At 29.5% G+C, this 23,883-nt stretch overlaps 1 protein-coding gene across 1 annotated transcript; it reads right to left on the bottom strand.

Annotated features, from left to right (window-relative positions):
* Nucleotides 1-20,374: 20,374 nt before the first annotated feature.
* On the bottom strand, nucleotides 20,375-22,488 carry LOC111290609 (flavonoid 3'-monooxygenase-like). The gene is made up of 3 exons (XM_022881990.2): nucleotides 21,981-22,488; nucleotides 21,353-21,802; nucleotides 20,375-21,249 (listed from the first exon to the last, which is right to left on the bottom strand). The coding sequence occupies exons 1-3, from the start codon at nucleotides 22,419-22,421 to the stop codon at nucleotides 20,614-20,616; spliced, it is 1,527 nt and encodes a 508-aa protein (XP_022737725.2). The 5' UTR covers nucleotides 22,422-22,488; the 3' UTR covers nucleotides 20,375-20,613.
* Between the last annotated feature and the right edge of the window lie 1,395 nt (nucleotides 22,489-23,883).

Raw genomic sequence — 23,883 nt, 5'->3', positions numbered from 1 at the left:
AGTTTTAACAGTTGGGGGACACGACGAATTACGAAGGCCGTTAAGCTGTAGCTCGAACGACACCGTTTAGTACATTATATGCATGCATATATATATATATATTTATTTATTTATTTATCTATACGCGCGTGTACCAGGAGTTTTTTTTTCTTTTTTTTTTTTTGTCATGGAGAGATTTGTTTGCCTTACAACTGACATGTTACACCAATGTAAGAATAATTAACTCTAAAGAGATTTTATGATGAAATGTATTTTTTTAAAATTAATTCTACTAATAATTATTAGTAATAGCATATTTTTCTAAAAAAAAAAAAAGGCAAGCCTTTAGTAAAATTTTTTTAGAGAAATTTGAAATTTTCTTTTTAGAAAGAAATTAAATTTGTTTTATTTACATACCTGAATTTACATATTTATAATAATCTATAATAAATTTTTTTTGAAAAAATTTGTAGGTATCAAATTTTGAATTTTAAATTTATTAAATATCATTTTTAAAAACAAATACATGAAGCAGTTTAATTAAATATTGAATTCTAATTATATAATAACGTTGCCTACATGTTTGATTGTTTATAGTAATACTAATGTTGTTGTATTTATGAAATGAAACCCATTTATGTTGATATGACAAGCTTTAATAGCATGTTGTAACATTATTAATTGGGCTTAATAAACAGTTGACAAGAAAAGTTTATGTAATTGATTTTAATAGGAAATAAAAGTCTTAAAAATATCAATAAATGGTTGGCTTAATTAGTTAAGACTTATTTTTTTTAACGAAAAAATAGTAAATTTAAATATTATTGATGATCGTTTGTTAAGATCATCTTAAATATATGATCCGTAGCTACATATTTAAGATTGTCATGTACGGTATATATTATCTTAATTTAAGAAATTAAGTAACTTATTTACCTTGAATTTTTCATTAAAAAAAAGTTTTAATTGATTTTAGTGGACCAAAAACAATTCCATTTATAGGCCATGTAACTAGGTAACACTTGATACTATATTTCCATTTTTCAGCATTACAAAATTACAACCTATCAAACTTGTAACATGATAACAATCCCATTATAAATACCTAAATTATCAAAATATTAATTACCAACAATAATGCAATAGCATCATTATCAAAATATAACAGTGTAATATAATTAAAAGATAATAGTTAACATTATTCTAAAATATTGTTGAAATAAGATTCACATGTGAATAAAAAATTTTATATTATTAAAAAATTTGAATGAAATATTTTATATATTCATGAAGGATTCAAGAAACTAATAACTTAAACTTTTTGATTCTAAGTGGTGTCTAACATACATCTATAGGCTCTTTGATATTTTCTCGTAAGCTCTAAGTGTGACAAATCTCTAAACAACCGGTATTAGAGTCAAAGTCACATATTTGAGTCCTAGTAGTGTTGCTTGGAGAGAGATTATTGGTAGATCAGAGGTTGGTCATATCTATCAATTTCATGTACTCAAACACTAAGATTATTTGGCCTACGCACAGAAGAGTTGAGATGAAATTTGATCAGAACTCATAAAAAGTTCACATATGAATAAAAAATCTCAGCTTAAGTTTTTAAATTCAAATGGTATCAAATATATATGTATAGGCTCTCTAATGTGCTCTCATAACTTCAAGTGTGACTTATCTCCCCAATAAATATAACAAAAATAAGGAATTAATCTTTAAAGCTATCAAAATACCAATTATCAACAATAATGTAGTAACATATCCTCAAAATTTCCATCTTTCCTTAATTATTTGCGCGTAGTAATCTCTATGAACTCGATGCACCCAAACCTATGATATAATACAATTTCTAGATTATTTCAATTTTTGGATTATTTCAATTGAGTCGAGAGAATGGAAACATGTAATAAATATAGCAATATGTTCCTTTCCTTTTGCATGATTTGTTCAAAGATTCAACATGAAACAAAACCAGACTGCACAAAATCCATCGAAATTCCACTATATCCAGATCAGTATATATAGCCACACAAATAAAAAATTCATCAAAACCCATAAGATCCTTCACCAAACAGCCAGGTTTTCACTTTTCAATAAACCTATTAAAATTTCACTATAGCTAGATCAATATCTATAGCCATACAAATACCATTCCATAAATCTTGACAAGTGCACAGATTGTATAGTCATACAAAATCAAAATGCTAAACTAGCATAAGAGGCACGTTTAATTTCTTGATAAGATGATAACTTCATGCTCTCTTTTCCCCCTATGGTTGGTTGATCACATGTAAAAATAGATAAAAAAAAAAGAAAAAAAAGAAAATACACTTACTTTGAGCGTTGATCGAATGAAACATATATTTTAATTACAATAGTTAAACTTTCGATTTCAATAACTACATTTTAAATATATATATATATTTATATTGGTTCCACCTAACTAATGGTTAATAAATAATTTATATAAATAATTAATTACATATATACTCCACATGGAATTCTTTAACTACAGAATTCATGCATCATTCAAATATTTTTATAAAGTGGATAAGTTTGAAGGACAACACCTTAACTCAACAATTATATACTAAAACTTGGCCATTTGAATCACTTTTATTTGTAAAGGCACAAAAGTTAATTATATGAAACACCATTCCTATCATATATAGTAACAGCACTCCACAGTCCATGACCATTTATAGCATGACCAGGCCGTCTCTTATTTATTAAATTAATTAGTAGTAGTTTTTTTATTCAACAATTGCATTGAATTTTGTAATTGAAATATATGTTTCACGAGAAATACAGTATCTATAAATTATTAAAATTGAAAAAGAGAATCTGTCACAAGATTTCAATGGAGAGAAATAAACACAGTGCAAACAATATTTTTTTTTTGAAGTTAAAGTTACAAATTGTTTTCACTTGGGCTGGATTAGACCAAAACTTCACCTGATCTGTTAATTAGACAGAAATAATAAAACTTAGCTAGATTTATTCCAAAAGTCGTAAAAAACTGTTGAGCCCAAAGCAATAAACATAACAATACTGAAGTAATATATTATAATAAACTCATAATAATACATAACATTCAATAATTTAAAATAGCAAAAAAATAAAACATACCAAGATTTATGTGAAAAACCCTCAAATGTAGAGCTAAAAAACCACAAACCATAAAAAAATTTCCACTATCAAATAATGGATATACAAAGTTCTCCTCTAACTAATACTAGAGCTAATCAACAACTAAAGAAACAATTGAAAAAATATCGTCAAATACGTGACTCAACAAATACACCATAGATTTGTTCATAAATAGCTTTAAACCCAATCTTTACCATTTAAAATGTAAAACTCTGAATCATAAACCTATGGATAAAATTTCAATTTAATTGGAATACGGATCGACTTTTGTTCAACCAACTCTCCTCTCTTTTCTCTTTATTTTTTTGGCTTTTCTTTTCGCCCTTACTATTTTATTTATTATTTAGGGCTCAATTAGGGTAGCCTAAAAAAGATACAAGGCCCATGGCCTTTGATTGGTCAAAACCAATTACATGAGCTAAACCTCACATATCCCTAACAATCTCCCCCTTCAGCCCTATTAGGAAGAGATTCATCACCATAACATTCTCATTTGAAACCTACCTTGGCCAAAGAACCTATTTTGATCAAGTTATTGCAAAGCGCAAGCGTTTTCCTGATAAGTGTTGTAGACATCTGTTTTTGTCCGAGGTATGATCAATTTCTCGATTAAGGTCTCTTCGAAATCGTTGAGCCTCGAAAGAGTTCGTGCAAACTTATTACATTTTGTTTGGGCTTTGGCCCAATTATTATTGTATTATTACTGTTATTATTATTACTATTATTATTTTTTTACTTATTCAAAAAGTAAAAAATAAAAAAGGTCAAAGGTTAGAAAAAAAGTTTAATAAAAATAATAGAATTTGGGGGCTTAAATCCAATATCAAAAAACCAAAAAAGGAAAAAATTTTCACCAAAATTTGAAAGCTTAAATCATGCAAACTCAATAAAATCACAGAATTAAATTCACATCAAATCTCGAAGTATGTGAAATTTTTTCAGAATTAAAGAGATTTCGATCTATAAAATAGAGGAGAAATCACACATAAAAGAAGGGTCTACAAAAGAGTATTTTTGGTGGATAATAGGTTTTTTTACGATTGTGAGGGAATTTGGGAAAGTTAGGACAATATGAAATCCATAAGCCAAAAAGGTTCATTTTAGCATTTTTGGAAGATTTTTTAAGGAATTTTTTAGATTTTGGTTAAAGTTTTTTATAGCATTTGAATTTGCTAGTGGAATTTTGATGAAATTTCCAATGCAATTTTCTAAAATCTAGTGCAATCTTAACCGACTAGTAGCATCAAAAATCAACCCGTAACCAAATCAATTCAACAAAGACTTAATTCTCAAAAGCAGCAACCACTAGAAAAAGCCCCAAATTATCTATAAATAAACCTAACCTTACTGATAATAACATTCACAAAGAACACCAAAACCCAAAAAATCCATACTTAAAACCAAATCCATCTATAGCTAAGGAACCAAAAAAAAAAATAAAAAACACACACACACACACACATACAACAATCTCAAATAGAAAAACAATGAAGTTTTATTTTCCTTTTGTTTCTGGCAGCAAGTGGTTTTTCAGAAGATGGAGGTTTTGGTTTTGGCTTTGTCTTTGTCTTTGGAAATTTTTAAAAGAGTTACTGGTAATAGAGGAGGCGATTGTGGTTCTTGGTTGAAGGCTTCAAACAGAAAAGAGAGAAAAAGGCATCGTTGGTAGCATAGTGTGTGGTAGTGATTTTTAACTAAAGAGCTTTCAAACAATTGAACTGGGCGACGCAAAGTGGTCGTTTTCTAGGTAACTTGGGTGTTGATAATTGATTTGGTAGAGAGAGAGGGATGAAGGTTAACATGAAAATTGTTTTGGCAATTCTGAGATTTTTTATGGAATTATTTTTGGGTTTTATGATTCACAAGAATTAGATCTTTGGTCTTTAGAAAATTTGGTTTTCTAGGAAATCTAGAAAAATCTAGGTTTTGGATTGAAGATTTGAACATTCAGATTGAATTTTCGATCGGATTTGAAGTTTCTGGCCAAGCTCCAACAAGTTTTTTAAAAACTGATGATCAAATCCAATTTTCGGTAACTGAACCTGGGGAATCCTGGAGAGAAGCTAGAGGAAATTCCAATTAAAGAGAGAAGGACTGAAGCAAGTTTGAAGAAAATTGCAGAAACTCCCTTTTTATACTTTTCCAAAACAATGTCGTTTTGAAAAGGCCTTAACCTGCATTTGACCTATGTGTGATCCACGCATCTACCCACCTCTAGACCTAACCTAATTGTCGATTTTTTTCTTTTTATTTTTTGTTTACATTTTTTAATTTTTTACTTAGTATTATTATTATTACTATTATTATTGTTATTTGAAAATGAATAATTTATTACCTTGTTTTAATACCTCTATGAATTTCATTTTCATTATTTTATTTATAAAAAGTAACTAAAATTATTTCTTAAATAAATTCATGAATCCTACCAAACTATTGAAAGATTTTTCATGAATTTAAATTTTTATGAATTCTACCAAACTATTGGAGAATTTTATAAATCAATTTTTTCAAAAAGAAAATAATTATTATCAATAAAATGTTTTGTTTTGATCTTATCAAACTATTGAAAGATTAAATCTTAAATAAAATCTTATCAAATTATTGGAAGATTTAATACATTTTCAAAAAATAATTTTACAATAAAATCTCATCAAACTATTGGGAGATCTGCATCAAAGAAAATTTTACCAAACTATTGGAGAATTTTACTAATTATTTTCTTGAATAAAAATATATTAATGAATCCAATGATGAAACCTCTTCAGAGTTGGACATTAGTCTTCATTAATACTTCTGAGGTGAAAGAATTATCTTAAATTAAGACTAAACTATTAGAGTAATTTTAGAATCAATTTTTAATATTTAATATTTTGGTAAGTCATAAACATGGTTAAAGCTTGGATAATCATAAATTAAACTAATATTATCTTTTGAATCAATGCTGTGAGGATATTATAGCCTTTCTCACGGGTAACCCATCTCTCAAATCTAATATTTGGTTTTGTAGACTAGAATCTACTATTTAAAGATACCTAAGTCAATCTTAAAACTCTTCTTTAAATAAGACAGATTCTATCAGGTGGTCAACTACACTTTAACAAAAAAGATTGGTGGCAACTCCTAAAGTTTACATCTAGTGGTAGGCTCACGAATTTATATATTATGATAGTTTAGCAACTCCATTAAGGACTTTGAAAGTCAAGCCAATAAACAATTGCTTGTTATCCAAGCCTAACCTAATAAATTTGAGATTTTTTTTCCTTTCCTTGTTTGTATTTATTTATTTATTCATTTTCATATATTTGTCATTCATTTGCACATGCATAACATGAGCTGTACACCTAAGTTTTGTCCTCTATAAGGAAATAAAATACTTACACCTTCGTAAGACTTCGTGTCTTTGCATGGACTAGTAAAAAACTTTCACTTAGATTTAACCATTTCTGCTTTAGCCTATAATGGGTGAAGATTGGAATGCCTTACTAGTCTATAATTGACAATGATGTAAGGAACAATTTGAGAACCTTTAGACTATCAAACTTGAATCTAGCATATAAATAAACATTAAGGGTCCGAACCCAGGTTAGAGCCATATCTTTTCTTATGTTAGAAAATCTTAAATAGGACACATGATAGGAATTTTATTTTACCTGTAAATTTATGTATTATTATTTTTGTATATATATATTTTTCATACTAACCTTGTATGTTGGTCTTTATATTTATATATTAACTTTTATGCCTACTAACCCTTTGTTTTTATTATGCATTCATATCATTTATCATAAGGAATATTTGCCATAAAATAATTTTAACAAGGAAAGTCTCAGCTACATCCATAAAAAGCCTAGCAAAGTCTTTTACAGGTCTGAAAAGGCAGTATGAAGAGTTGAAGCTTGCAAACAAAAGGCTAAAAAGGGAAGTTCAAGCACTTGAATAAGAAAATGATGAATGGAAGAGTTTGTTCACTGACCTTAACACAACACAATTATCAACTAATCGAGAACTAGCCCAACTTTTAAAAGAACATAAACAATTTCAAGTAAAGCTACAAGAAAGGGATAAGACATTATTTTAAGCATAAAGGCACGTATCCAAATGCTGAATGAAGTGGTGGTGGAAATTAAAGCATAGATGAGGGTTGTGACCAAAGAATATGAACAAATGAAAGAAGCATATATGAGAAAACATGACCAGTTGAAGTCTTTACTTTACCAAATCACTGTGGCTATTTACAAAGCCAAAGACATGATAGAAAAGATTAAAAAATGAAAGGCAAGGGTGCCACTAATGGGAGCACATGGTTAAGAACTGATAGATTTCCTTAATGAAATGCAAAGCCAATATCGACGAGTTATGGATTTTTCTCCTCAGTAAATTTTAGACTTTTCATAAATGTAATGTTGGATTTGGTTAAAAATGACTTTCAATTTAATAAAGATTTTCTTTAATAATAATTATTATGTGATAAATTTTTCTTATTGCATTCATTCATTTTGTTTTTGCATTCATTCTCATACAAAATCTAATGATTTAATAAACATATTCTAAATTTACACATTGTGAGAAATCAAGGTTTAAGGATAACTCAATACTGCTAGTATAACACCCGAGCCCAAGCCAAAAAAATAGAGTAAGATAATGCAAGCTACATTGAGAAGTTAAAAAAAAGCCTAAGAAGAGTTCAAAAAGGAGTTGAGCAAAATTTTAGAAGAACTAAGCAAGCTAAAAAAGGTAAAACTGTAGAAAGAAAGGCTAAACTTAAAAACCATTTATTACAGGATGTTATTAGCCCTTTGTATCCCTTTGGCTTTAACCTATATCATGCTCATCCCACTTAAGGTGTATCACCACAACAATTTATATTTTTTATAGGGTACACTTACATATGAATGCCATCTACATCAATTCAAAGTCAATTTTAAAGTTCTGTTGATCTTATCTTTACTGAAAATGCAATTGATTTAATCTCGTCCCTAACTCAGTGACCTGAAAGAGAACAAAAAGCTAAAATTAAAGGTAGTTGAAAGTTTAAAGGACTCAAGGTCTAAACATAAGATGAACTTACTAAAAGAGAGACTACAAGCCATTAAAGGTATAGACCTTTACAGCTCCATGGATACAGCCAACTTCTACTTGATCCCAAATGTTATAACCCTGTCAAAGTTTAAGGTCCTTGAGTTTGATAAGTATATTGGTACTAAGTGTCTGATTATACATGTCACTATGTATTATCAAAAAATGATTGCTTACGCTTGTAACGAAAAGCTACTAATGCATATGTTTCAAGACAATCTTATTAAATCTATTGCAAAATGATATGTCTAGTTGGACAAGACCCATATTTGAATATGGAAAGACTTGATCCACTCATTTATTAATCAGTACCGTTACATTATAAACTTAGTCCCTAATCATCTTTTTTTATAAAGCATGGAGAAAAATGTAATAGAGTTCTTTAAAGAATATGCCTAATAATGGAGGGATATGATTGCTCAAGTTTAACCTCTTCTGACTAAGAAAAAAATGATAGTATTATTCGTTAGCACCCTGAAAACATCATATTATTTGAAAATGATAGGAAATACATTAAAAAACTTTGTTGACATGATGATCTCAAGGGATATTATTAAAAATATCATCAAGAGTGATAAGCTTGAGAAAGAAAAAGCTAGTAGTGCCAAGAAAGGTGGGATGTCTAAGAAAAAAGAAGATAAAGCTCAAACAGTGAGTTTTGAGAGACAGCTATCTAGAAGTTATGCTTTATATCCACCATATGTTCATCTTGCTTACTATCCAGTAGCTAATAATATCACACAACTCTTTTACCAACCTCATCGCTCAATCATGAACAACATCGCTCTAAGTCTCTATCAACCAACTTTTTAAGCACCCACATATGGTCATAGTTTTGTTAGTATAGTAGTTTCAAGGCATTACAATCAAACAAGTAGTTTAGGAAGATCTAGGGGCAACCAAAAAAGAGTTTATATTGATCTTATCCTTATGACCTATAATAAGCTATTTTCAAAATTGGTTAAGAATGACCTAGTATCCCCAATCCTTTTAGAGCTATTGAAATCACCTTATCCCAAAACAAATGTGACTATCATAATAGGAATATGGGTCACTTTATAGAAACATGCCTTACTTTCAAGTACAAAGTGCAAAGTTTAATCCGAGCATGCTCGATGAACTTCAACAAATCAAGAAAACTAAATGTCAAAAAAGACTTTTTACCCAATCACCCAAAGGCATGATTTTGAGAAAGCTAATTAAAGATGTTTATCATTTTAAGATTTTTTTAAAATATGGATCTCTTTTATGTATTTGGATTTCATCTTATTTTTTATCATTTTAATAAAAGTGATAGATTTGATACATTTTCATATCATTTCTTCTTTTGTGTGAATCACCGTTACATGTTTTTACCTTCTTATATCTTTTCATTATATCCATTCTTTGATTTCGAATAATAAATATTCAGACATTCATGATAATAATTTAAAATTTAATTTTGAAAACATCATTCATGATGATATGATTGATAAATTGAGATTACTGATTCATTAGAACTATTGAATAAAAGAAGATAACTCCATAAAAATTTGGCTTATTGAAAAGTAAAAGTGATGTAATACATGATCATTGCCATTTGTCATTCACAAGTTTGTTCTTAGTCAATAAATATTTTTCATTGAGAGTATTCGTATTTGAAATGATAAATGACTATTTTTCTTTCACCTTTCACAAAATGAGTAAAATTATCCTTTGTTGAGCTTGTTAATTTTTTTTTTTTAAGGAACAATAACAAAAGGATCACCCCATATTGAAGGTAAAATTTGATAAGCTTGTTTCGAGGGTAAAGCCTTTTTGTGCTCAAATTTTCTTAAAAAATGATGAAAGAAAAAGAAAAAAAAATGAAAGAGAAATTGATAGGGCAAAATGCCAACGTACTCCACATAAAAAGAAATGATTCTTGGTTTGATAACTTTTCAAATACAATTTGGGCTTGTTTTGTCTATTTCTTTCATAACCCCTCACTTTAGCCTATATTAAAAGTCCATTTTAATTGAATATAAATACTTAAATTAGAGAGTCATGAATTGAATTAAGGAAGATTTGCCATTAGATTATTTGAGACTTTGATCAAAGTGTTACTGATAGATAAAGGAAAAAGAGAAATAAAAAGAAAAGATGAGAAAATGGTGTGCAAAAATTAAAAAAAAAAAAAAAAAACAAACAAAAAGCAAAAAAAAAAAAAAGGAAGACTTAAACTAAAAGCTCGAGAGGGTGATTAAGTAATGATGGAAACTTGGAAATATAGCTTTATTTGAGGATCCCAAAGATATTGATAATGTTTGAAGATCGAGAATATCAATCGAATGTGTTTTGAAAAAGGATTTTGAGTTGAAGTTTAAAATTGTCTGCACAATCATTATTTTGGATGTTGATATCCCATTTATATAATCATAACATTTTGCTTTCATTCATCTCTAAGTTGTTCTTAACTTTTTTTTTTCGATAATGAAAACCCATTTTCTTATTCTTTACCTAGTGTACATCACTTAAATAAATTGAGGAAATGTATCATGTCTATCATGAATTTGAATGATGATAAATAAATGAATGATAATGTTAATAAAGATTTTCCATTATTTTGAAAGAAATCCAAGATGAGAGAAGTGAAATAAGCTTGAGATAATGATTTAAAAATAGGGCAAATAAAGTGACACAGGTGTGAATACAATGCTGGTTTAGTCAACATAACCTATGAGTTGTGATTAAATAGGAAAACAACATAGATTGAATGATGGAATTTGTTTTAAGATCATTAATATTGAGAAACTGATAAAGAATAAATGAGATGGTAGAATCTTGAGAACCTTATTATCATGATTAGAATTTTATGACATTGATTTAATGACATTTACATTACATACATTGTGATAATTGCATTTGCATCATTGTTAGGGCATACATTTGCACCATGTAGAGAACATTTGAATTATAATAGAACATTATCGTTCGCAACATTTAGTGAGAATCTGGATTGTGGCATTTGTTACATTTAGAAAACATTTGCATTATTAGCATGACATTTGTTTTTATTAGGAGAAAATGTTTAACTTTTGATTCCTTGAATGAGGAAGATCTTTCATTTTTGGACAACGAACTGTTCAAACTTTTAAAGTTATAGAGCTTTTGTTTAAAGGAGTTTTTCAAATAAATTTTTTTTAAAATTTTGGATGCGAAATCTCAAAATTTTTCAAATGAGAATCTTTGAAATTTTATATGTGAATCCCTAAAATTTTTCAAGTTAGAATCTTTTAAATTTCGAATGTGAATCCTAAACTTTTCAATAAAAATCTTTAACTTTTGAATATGAATCTCTAAAATTTTTGAATGAAAATCTTTGAATTCTAGAAGTGAGCCTTAAAATTATTAATGCGAATCCAGGAATTTGTTTAATGAAACTTTAAACCTTTTGAATGTGAATCTTTACAATTATGAAAATTCTTACGAACTTGAAATTCTTACAAACCTAAAATTCTTACGAAACTTGAAATTCTTGCAAACTTTTAAGAATCTTTACTTTTTACGAATTTTGAAAACTTTGCAAATTTGTTGCAAAACTTGGAGTGTTGAAATCTTTCAATTTATGTTATGGAACTTTGCAAATCTTTGAATTTTCAAATTATGAATCTGTGGATTTCAGGCTAAAAATTTTGAATTTATTTTTTTCAACCTACAGTTTAACCCGGATCACTCGTTTTTTATCTTGGCTTAGTCTAAGTCATTTTACTTTTCTGACTCGCCATTCAATTCATGTCACCCATTTTTTATCTCGGTTAGGTTCACATTATTTTATTTTTTTGACCTGCGGTTCAATCCTGGTCACTCAATTTTGATCTTGGCTCAGTCTAGATCATTTTATTTTTTTGATTTACAGTTCGACCCCAATCGTTCATTTTCAATGTCAACTCAATATAGATCATTTTACTTTTTTGACTCACAATTTGATCACAATCACTCGTCTTCGACCTCCACTCGGTCTAGGTCATTTTTATTTTTTTTTACTCATGATTTATTCCTAGTTAATTAGTTTCAATCTTGGCTTGATTTAGATCATTTTATTTTTTTAACTTGTGATTCAATTCTAGTCACTCATCCCTAGTCTTATTCAATCTAGATCATTTTAATTTTTTGACTCACAGCTCGGTTTCAATCATTTTCATCGTCATATTTTGACACACCTTGATTATTTTCAACTTTGACACAATTTAGCTATTCACTCATTTTGATTTGACTTCAGTTTTTAGGTTTGGACAGAATAGTTGTCTAGATCTTTGCATCATTCTTGTTTTCATAACATATAGATACGTGGACCTACCACTAGATATAAACTTTAAGAGTCACCACTAATCTTTTTTGTTAAGGTGTGATTAGCCACCTTACTGAATCTGTCTGATTTAAAGAGGAGTCTTAAGATTGACTTAGGTATCTTTAAATAGTAGATTCTAATCTACAAAATCAGATTTTAAGTTTGGGAGTATGGTTATGCATGAGAAAAGTTATAACACCCTTACAACACTTATACAAAGGATAGTACTAGTTTGATTTTAGATTATTCAAGCCTTAACCATGTTTATGACTTAACAAAATATTAAATATTAAAAATTGATCCTAAAATTACTCTAATAGTTTGATAATAATTTAAGATAATTCTCTCATCTCAGGAGTATTTATGGAGACTAATGTCCCACTTTGAAGAAGCACTATCTTCGAGTTCATTAATATATTTTTATTTAAGAAAATAGTTAGTAAAATCTTTCAATAGTTTGATAAGATTTACTTTAATGTAGATCTCTCAATAGTTTAGTGAGATTTTATTGTAAAATTATTTTTTAAAATATATTAAATCTTTCGATAGTTTAATTAGATTTAATTTAAGATTTAAATCCTTCAATAATTTGATAAAATCAAAACAAAACATTTTATTGATAATAATTATTTAAAAAAAAATTGATTTATGAAATTCTCTAATAGTTTGGTAGAATTTATAAAAATTTAAATTTATAAAAAAATCTCAAATAATTTGGTAAGATTCATGAATTTATTTAAGAAATAATTTTTTATTACTTTTTATAAATAAAATAATGAAAATGAAATTCATAGAGGTATTAAAAAAAGGTAATAAATTATTCATTTTAAAATAATAATAATACTAACAAAAAAATTAAAAATATAAAAATAAAATAAAAATAAAAATAACTTGCAATCGGGTTGGGTTTAGAAATGGGTAAACACACAGATCACACGCAGGTTAAATGTGGGTTAAAAAATTTTCAAAACATCATTTTGGAAAAGTATAAAAGGGGAGCTCTTGCGATTTTCCTCAGACCCACCTCGATCCTTCCCTTTCTACCTAGGATTTCCTCTAGCTTTTTTTTAGGATTTTTCAGGTTCAATTGTCGAAAACTAGGTTTGATTGTTGATTTTTGGAAAACTTGCCAAAACCTAATCGAAAACTTCAAATTTGATAGAAAAATTCAATTGAAAAGTTTAAATCTTCAACCCAAACCCAGAATTTTCCAGATTTCTCATAAAACCCAATTTTTTAAAGACCAAAGATCCAATCCTTGTGAATTGTAAAACCCAAAAATAATGTCTACAAAAAATCATAGAACTACCAAAACAAATTTCACTCCAACCTTCTTCCCCCTCTCTCTATCAGATCAATTATCAACACCCAAGTTACCCAGAAATCGACCACCTTACGTCGCCTGGTTTAGCCGTCTAAGAACTCTTCAGTCAAAAATCACTACCATTCATTGTGCTACCAGCGACGCATTTTTCTTCATTTTCTATTTGAAGCCTTCAACCAAGAACCACAATTGCCTCTTCTATTACAAACAACTCTCTTAAAAATTTCCAAAAACAAAGCCAAAACCAAAACCTCCCTCTTATGAAAAACTACCTAAAACCACTTGCTACTAGAAATAAAAAGAAAAGAAAACTTCATTATCTTTCTGTCTGAGTTTTGTTGTATGTGTGTGTGTGTGTGTGTTTTTTTTTTTTTTTGGTTGGTTAGCTATGGATGGATTTAGTTCTAGGTATTGATTTTTGGGGTTTTGGTGTTCTTTGTGAATGCTATTGTCAGTCGGGTTAGGTCGTTTCTAGATAATTTAGGGCTTTTTTTGGTGGTTGTTGCTTCTGGGAATTGAGTCTTTGCTGAATTGATTCAGGTGTGGGTTGATTTTCGGGGTACCGATCAACTAAGATTGCATTGAATTTTGGGACGTTGCATCAAAAATTGAGTTTTCCATCGAAATTCCACTAGCAAATTCAAAAGCTACCAAAAACTTTAACCAAAATCTAAAAAATTCCCAAAAGAAATCCTCTAAAAATGCTAAAATGAACCTCTTTGCCTTCTGGATTTCATATTTTCCCAATTTTCCCAAATTCCCTCACAATATTAAAAAAAATCTATTATTTGCCAAAAATACTATTTTCCAAATCCCCCATTTTACGTGTGATTTCTCTTTGGTTTTATAGATCAAAACTTTTTAATTTTGGAAACATTTCACATAATCTAAGATTTGAAGTGAATTTAATTCTATGATTTTATTGAGTTTGCATGATTTAAGCTCTTAAATTCTAGTGAAAATTTTTCTTTTTTTTTTTTTTTGGTTCTTTGATATTGGATTTAAGCCCCCAAATTATGTGAATTTTTTTTTTTTAACTTTTGACCCTTTTATTTTTTATTTTTTGAATAAATAAAATAGTAATAGTAATAGTAATAGTAATAATCCAACAATAATTAGGCCAAAGCCCAAGTGAAATGTAAGAAGTCCACACATGAACTTTTTTTAGGCTTGACGATTTCAAAAAAACCTAAATCGAGAAATTGATGGCATCTTAGAGAAAAACGAGTGTCTATAGTTACCTCTCTTTTGCACATTCCTGTGAAACAAGTACTTAGTCAATATATCTGTTGCATTCTCATTAGTATGGATTTTCTTTAACTGTAATACTGTTTCTTAATCATCGAATGTAACCAGTGACATATAACATCAATGTGTTTTTGTTTTAGCATGATACATGATATTCTTACTTTAATCTAAAGCACTCAAATTATCACAAAATATCAAATATTCTTTCTGATTCAATCTTAATTCAAGAAAAAAATATTTCATCCAAAGTATTTTTTTACGTGCTTCGGTTGCTGCAATATACTCAGCCTCTATAGTTGATAAGGTAACATACTTCTGCAACTTAGACTGTCAAGACATAGGTCTTCCTACAAAAGTGAACAAATACCCTAAAATAGATTTTCTACCATCAAAATCACTTGCCATGTCAGCATCAGTAAACCCTTTTAAAATTGATTGTGAAACTCCATAACTTAAGCAGATTTTTTAGGTGCCCCTCAAATATTTGAAAATTTATTTCACTGCTTTCCAGTGAACTTTCCTCATATTAGAAATAAATATTCTCACTACACCAATTGCATAAGTAATGTCAGGTTGTGTGCAAACCATAAGATACATCAAATAACCAATTACAGAAAAATAAGAAATACTAAACATAGCTAGTTACTTTTTTTAGTCATCGGATAAGATTTTTTACTCAGATAAAAATGGTTGGCAAATGGACTACTAACTGATTTAGCATGCTACATGTTAAATCTACTAATCACTCATTCAACATACTTTTTCTTGTGATAACTACAACTTTTTAACTTTTTTATCTCGGATAATATCTATACTAAGAATTTATTTTGATAGACCTAAATCTTTCATGTCAAAGGACTTAAACAATTGCTCTTTCAACCTATGAATTATATAAGCATCTTGTGCCATAATCAACATATCATTAACATATAATAAGAAAATAATAAAGTTACATCAAAAAAATTTTTGACATATACATAAGGATCTATTACCGTTCTTTTATAGCTATAGCTTATCATAAAATAATCAAATTTTTTGTACCACTATCGCAGAGCTTGTTTAAAGCCATACAAGCTTTTTTTTAGTTTGCAAACTAAGTACTTTTTTTTCACTTCAAAACCCTCAGGTTGATCCATATAAATGTCCTCCTATAAGTCACAATGGAATAATGTAGTTTTAACATCAAGTTGGTTAAGCTCAAGATTCAGACTAGCTGCTAATCTCAGTACCACTATAATGAAACTCATCTTCACAACTGAACATAAAATCTCATCAAAATAAATATCAGATTTTTGAAAAAAATCTTTCATCACTAATCGAGCTTTGTACTTCACTAGTTTGTCATCATATTTTTTTCAACTTAAACACCCATTTATTTTTCAACGATCCCTTTTCTTTTGAATGTTTAGCAAGATCATATGTACCATTTTTTCGTAATGACTCCATCTCTTCTTTCATAGCTTTTAACCAATATTCTCTATCTAGAGTAATCTGCACATCTTGAAAGCTTTTTAGCTTCCTTTCACTTGTAACTAAAATAAAATCTAAACTTAAATAACTGATGGATGGCATGTACTTTTTGGTAGATCTTTTAGCTAAGACTTACACTACCTGATTTCGAATGTAGTTTGCTTTGTTTAACACCCTCTAGTAGAAAAGATTACTCCCCCTACTTAAAATTGATTACATTTGACTTATCACTAACTATTGCTGGCTCATTCGTATCTTTAAATTTTGTCTCTTGCTTATTTTCATCATGTGTGGCTTTTTTCGGTGGAACCTCTGTCAATGTTGAAACATTATACTCAATAGTAACTTGTATAGTTTTTTCAATTTTTTTAAGGTTTGCTATGATTTTTTTTTCATGAAAAACCACATTTTTTCTTTTGATTGTTTTTCTCTTCACTGGATCCTAAACCTTGTAGCCAAAATTTTTATCACTATATCCTACAAACACACATTAAGTGACTTTACTATCAAGTTTTGACCTTTACTCTTTCAGTACATGCATGAATGCTTTATACTTTAAAACTTTAAAATGAGAATATTAAGCATATTTTTTTGTCTACATTCTTTTTGGAATGTCAAAGCCTAAAAGAACTTATGGTGATCTGTTAAGCAAATAACAAGCTGTGTTGATCATTTCACCCTAGAATAGCTTTGGTAATTTTGTCTCCTTAATATACATTTGACTTTTTTTACAATTATGTGGTTCATTCTTTCAGCTATACTATTATACTATTGTGTTTCAAGTTTTATCATATTATGCCTGATCTCATACTTTGAACTGTATTCTTCAAAGTCATTGGATGTATATTCTCTACCATTATCAGTTCGAATACACTTTAAAGGTAACACTATCATCCTTTTCACCATGGCATAATTTTTTTTCAAATACTGCAATACCTGACTTTTATTTTTTAACATATACACTCAAGTCTTATGTGAAGCATTATCAATAAAAGTAACAAAATACCTATTATCACCTAATGACTCAATCTCAATGGGATCGCCTACATCATAATGAATCAATTTCAATTTTTTTCTTTGAAAATTTTTATGAAAAAAACTCTACAATGCTTACCAAACAAATAATGATCACATGAATCGAGAAACATACATTTAGTCAAGATAATGAGAAACTGCCTTATCAAAACTTGTAACCTCTTCTCGCTCATGTGTGCCAGCCTCTTGTGCCACATATTTGCTGAAGCATCATCTTCAAAGACATTTATTTAGTTACCATGCAATTGCATCCATATCTTGTACATTATGTAACATGGTTTTTCTTTTGCAACTATCATAGATCTTTTGAGAAGCTTTCAATGCCCATTATTTTGTCGACTCTTATATCTTATCTTATCAAGGACATTTATAGCAAGCAAGTTTATTCTCATATCCAGAATATGTCAAACATCCCTAAAAATAAAGATACAACCCGTATTAATTTATGCAACAATATCACCAATCCTAATAATCTGTGATACACTATTGTTTCCTATCATAGTGTAACCAAAGTCTCTTACGTTGTAAGTTATAAACATCTCCTTCTTAGAAATACAATCATATGTCACTTCTGTGTCAACTATCCACTCAATGCTGGAATCACTAACATGATTACAATCACTATGTGTATAAATCAAAATAATTGAATCACTATTTGAATTTACTGCTGCAAACATTGTCATCGTCTAAACTCTTGCCTTTTTCATCTTTGTGCTTTTATTTCAAGATTTTATAGTATCACTTTATATGACATGTTTTACTACAATATAAGCACTTAATTTTATTTTTGGACTTGAATATATGTTCAGACTTACTACGACCTTTTGAGTTTTGATTTTTGCTGATGTTTCTACCCCTATTCTTTGTGATCAAAGCTTGATTTTCAAGGTTTAAATCTTTTCGCCTTACTTCTTCATTAAGCATATTATCGTTTATTATCTCCAATGTCACCTTGTCATCAGGAGCTAAATTAAGAATAGTTATAACTAGAGTATTTCAACTATCTGGCAATGAACCTAAAAAAAAAATAATAATACCTTCATTTCATCATTTATTTTAAGCTCTATAATAGTCATCCGATTAAATATATTTTGAAAATCATTCAAGTACTCTCTAATCGATCATCTATCCATGTACTAGAAAGTTGCACGCTTTTTAACAAACATAACTTTATTCATGCATGTTTTCTTCTCATATAATGCTATCAATTTTTTTCAAACAGTGTGAGCATTTGTCTTCTGTGTTACATAATAAAATACGCTAATATCAATTCTTTTTTTTTTATTGTGGCCAATGTCTTTTTGCCTAACTTCTTCTAGCGTTCATCTTTCGTATTTGCTAAGTTAGCCAAATCACTTAATACTAACTCATACAAATCTTTGCAGTATAAATGATCCTCCATCATAAGCTTCCAAATTGAATAATTTGATGTTGTCACTTGTATCATAGATTTTGTATCACTCTCTATGATCTTAAACAGAATTTATTTCTGTCTTAAATTGTTTCTATATCAATATCTCAAAGTAACTCTTGCTCTGTTATCACTTGTTGAATCTGAAGCAACAAATACAATAATACAAAAGTAATATATTGTAATAAACTTACAAAAATAAACAACAATCAATAATCTAAAATGTAAAAAAAATAAAGCATATTAAAATTTACGTGAAAAATCTTTCAATGTAAAAAAAAAATCATGAATCACTAAAAAAAACTTCATTGTTAAATAATAGATATACAAATTTTTTTAATTAATACTAAAATTAATCAATAATTAAAATTTTTTAATTCAATCAAATCATAAATTAATTTTTATTCAATCAACTCTTTTTTTTTTCTCTCTATTTATTTAATTTTTCTTTTCTTTCCTTTCGACGCTCCCACACTTACACTAAGTCAACCTCTACTCCTTTATTTATTATTAGGGCTCAATTAGAGTAACCTAAAAATTACACAAGGCCTATGAAAGGTCCAATTCAAAAACATATGGCTGGACCTAAGAAATGCATGATGATAAAGAGTGATTTGACAATACCTAAATAAATAAAAAATTTTGTAGCAAAAGAAATCGAAACGGTGTTGCGACATTGACAGATGGTGATGATGATGTTGGCAGAGATGTTGGTGTGGATGGCGGAGATTGGCAAGAGTGAAATCTCAGAGAAATTTGAAATAGTTGATGGCAAGTGGTGAGAGCGAGAGAGGTTTTAAAAAATGAAAGATTTCAAAAAATTGAAATTTAAAGAGGGAGAGAGTTGAAATATGAAATCAAGAATTTATTTTTGGAATATAAAATGTGAGAAAGTCATTTTTATGAGTTATATGGATGAGAGGAAAAAAATGAGAAAGTGAATTCGTGTTTTGTTACGTAGGTTAAAAGTTGAGAGTTGAGTCTTATTATGTGTGAGATAAAAGTGAGGTATTTATAATTTAATTTTAGTTTAATTAATTAATTAATTAAATTGAGTTAATTTGATTAATTGATCAATTAATAAAAATAAATAATTTAATTTAAAATTAATTGAATCAACCAAATCAATATTTTTAAATAAAAATATCTTTAAAAATTAAGTTATTATGGACAACATCATTAGATCAGTAAAACAAAAAAAAAATCATAGACACTTTTATAAACCCTCATAAGTTTAATGCCCTTAAAACTAGGAATTTTTGTAATCCATGGACGTGCATTGAGCTTTTCTATGGTAATAACACTTAAGAATTAGTAGGCACTAAATATATTATGACTAGAGCAGGCCAGGGATCTTAACACTTAATTTTGAAGAAGCTAATTAATATTTTATTTTATTTTTTCATAATAATTATTATATTACATATATACATGCAAACAATATCTTAATATATGCAAATAATTTTAATTTCGAAGTGGTTAATTTAAATTTATTTGATACATAAGCTAAGAGTTGCTAAAAGTCTAGGAGAGGGTCTCTAGGAGTTGTGAAATCATGGCCGCCCTCATGCTTGAATGACGGTCCGGCCCTGGATGAGACGATGCTTAATAAGTATGCTGGGATAACCTTGGCCTAGGGTGCACCATCAATGGCACGGCACGTTGTAACGTCAACCCGAAAGCTTCCTCCATGTTTAAATTCTCAGGCGTTAACCCATCAGCCAGCTCCCAGTCGAAGGCATGCACCAATGTAGCTGCTAACAGTTGCACCATGCGCAACCCTAAGCTCATACCAGCACATATTCTACGTCCAGCACCAAATGGTATAACCTCAAAATCATTTCCTCTAACATCAGCATTTGGCCTTTCACCGCCTGGCAAAAACCTTTCGGGGCGAAACTCTAGCGGATTCTTCCATTCATCAGGGTCACGCGCTATGGCCCATACATTAACCAATAGTGTAGCACCCTTTGGGATGTGGTAGCCATTGATCTCACAGCTCTCCGATGCCATCCGAGGGAGGGAGAGTGGTGTTGATGGATGGAGCCGGAAGGTTTCCTTGATCATAGCTTGGAAATAGGTTAGATGGGGCAGGTCTAAGTCGGAGACAAGCCGGTCCCCGCCGACAACTGAGTCCAACTCTTCCCGAACTTGGGCCAAGATCTTGGGATGCCTAATAAGCTCTGCTATGCCCCACTCCACTGTGCTTGAGGATGTATCGGTTCCTGCTGTGAACATGTTCTGCGATCATATCAAACAAGTTTTGTTGTATTCTTTAATAAATTTGATTTTGTTTGCTTACAAAAAAAAAAAAAAAAAAGATAGTACTTGTAAGAAAGGGTACCAAAAGCAATGCTTTGATTTCGGTGTCAGTGAGCTTTCCTCCTTCACCATCAGCGTCCTCCAATGAAATCAACGTACTCAACAAATCCGCGTGCTTCCCACTACCATCTGATCCAGCCTTGAGTTTGTGTTCCTGAAGAATACCACTCAAAAACCTGTCAAATCTCTTGTGGAGTTTCTTCATTTTAGCTTGTACCCCTTGCAAGTCTAGCCACTCCAGAGCTGGAATAAAGTCACCAATGTTGAAAACCCCAGCCAACACCATCAGCTCCACCACCATCGACTTGAATTCATCTGCTTGTGGATCAGCCCCGCCGCTGCCGTCACCGAACACCCTTTGCCCAAGCATCACTCGCCCCAGGGCATTCACTGTGCACACGTTCAACAGTTGCCCCAAGTTCACCTTTGTTTTAGCACTTGCCAAAGCTCGTACAAGCACCCTTATCTCCTCCTGTTCAACTCAGATTACCATAATTAGAATCAATCCGACAGAATATCTAAAATTCTCTATTCTCGTTGACTTCAATAATGTTTTACTTGTTTTCTTTAAGGAAAATCATAAAAAGACTTGTTAAAAATTCACGTAGAATTATTTCTTAATTTGTACAAAGATTGACCAACTTATAAACCTCGCGAACGTGTCTAAAGTCATCCAAAGCCTTGCCGGAGAACAGATGGACGTAGCTGATTTTACGTAACAGCCGCCACCTCGGTCCATAAGGCGCAAACACAAGGTCCTGATAGTTATAAGCAACATACTTGGCACCAGAATTGGGCGGCCGGTTCGAGAAGTTAGAGTCATGGACTTTCAAGAATTGGGATGCCACGGAGGCCGAAGCTGCCACCACCACGTCCACAAACCCCAACCTGAGGTGCATGAGAGGGCCATAGACTTTGGCCAAGGCTGCTAAGCTGTGGTGAGGCATAGCGCCCATATGTGGCAAGTTCCCAATGATCGGCCATGGTTTTGGCCCTGGAGGGAGGGGCAGGCGGTGGCGCTTCCTCAAAGTAACGAAAATGAAATAGAGAAAAACGGCAGAGAGTATGAAGTAGAGAACAAGTGAAGGCATGGGTGTTTCTTAAATTTTCAGATTGTGGAAATTATTGGTGCTTTGGAAGTGATCATGAGGGAGAAAGAATATATAGAAGGTTTAATATAAAAGATATAAATAATGTATTTTATTTATAATAAGAAATTATAAGTAAGAAATTGAATATAACATATTATAGATTGGATTGTAGAATTAGTTAGCTAGCTTAGCTATTGTTTCGAAAAGATTTGATGGAAACTCTTTGCTTAATAGTTTATGTAATCATAATTAAAATATGATATTTAACAAATATGGGATTGAAATTTTAGCATATATAATTTTTATATTTATTCTCAAATTACAATTTAAAAAAAAAATTATTGATGAATTTGAGTTTGATAAATAAGGCTGCCCCTAATGGATCGGTGGCAACCACATACTCAGTCAAGACTCAAGAATGGTAGATATCTTTCAGTGTTCGTGCTAAATAATTTATCACCTACCATGAAATATCTTTATTTATTGAATAAAGCATTTTTTTTTCTGCTTGTGTTTCAAATCTCAATCCAATAATACACATTTTTGTTTTGTTTGTTTCCCGAAAAGTACCACTAGACACTAGTGTTGCTTGGTGTTTTACTTCTTTTCAATCAAATACTTTTCTTCTTTCTTCGCTACATAAAGGATACTTTGGTAAATAAACTTGTTCAATTTGTGACTACTTTAAATAAAAAATCTAATCAATTGAAACGTCGAATCTCTGTTTAATTTTTTTTTTAACAAAAATGTTACAGTCTGAAAATAAAAAAATTACAGAAATTGAAATTAAAAATTTAAATCTATTAATTACTTAAATAAAATTATGCATTTCTATGATAATTTTTAAAAAATTATAGAATTATATTGCATCGATAATTATCTAGACTCTATTAGGGCTAGGCCTTTAGTATTTGCTAAAGGCTGAATGGTTACTCGGCGTGAGCACTTTTAACGGGCGAGAATTGAGGTGTCAAATTCTCAATATTAATCAAGTGTCAGAACGATGTCCCTTCTACGTGTACGTGTGAATTTTTTTAAAATATTTTAATTAATCTTTAAATTAAATAATATTACAATAATAATTATTTAAAGTGAAAATATTATCAAGACAAATATTTTTAAATATTAACTTTTTAAAAAATTTTAAAATAGTATTATTTCATTTATTCAATTAATTATTAAATTATTTTTTTATTTATATACTTTAAAGGTGATTTAATAAATTTAATTCATGTACAAAATTAAAATTTTAATAGATAAAAAATAAAAATAAGTTAAAAAAATCTAAATTATTTTTGAGTTTTAACTAAATGTCCGAAGAATGCTTGGGGCAGTCTTGATATTGCCTCATGATTGAAACCGGTGATTCTATTGGTTTATTTGCTTTTCTTGTTGGAATGATTAAAAATAATTGTACAAATACATATAATGAAGTAGTAGGATTGGAAAATTAGTTGACTTG

This window comes from Durio zibethinus, chromosome 11 (genome assembly GCF_047325235.1).
Source record: "Durio zibethinus cultivar Kanyao isolate XHJ-2024 chromosome 11, ASM4732523v1, whole genome shotgun sequence".
NCBI lineage: Eukaryota > Viridiplantae > Streptophyta > Magnoliopsida > Malvales > Malvaceae > Durio > Durio zibethinus.
Note: the sequence above shows the minus strand (reverse complement) of the source record. Positions and strands in the feature narration are given on the sequence as shown.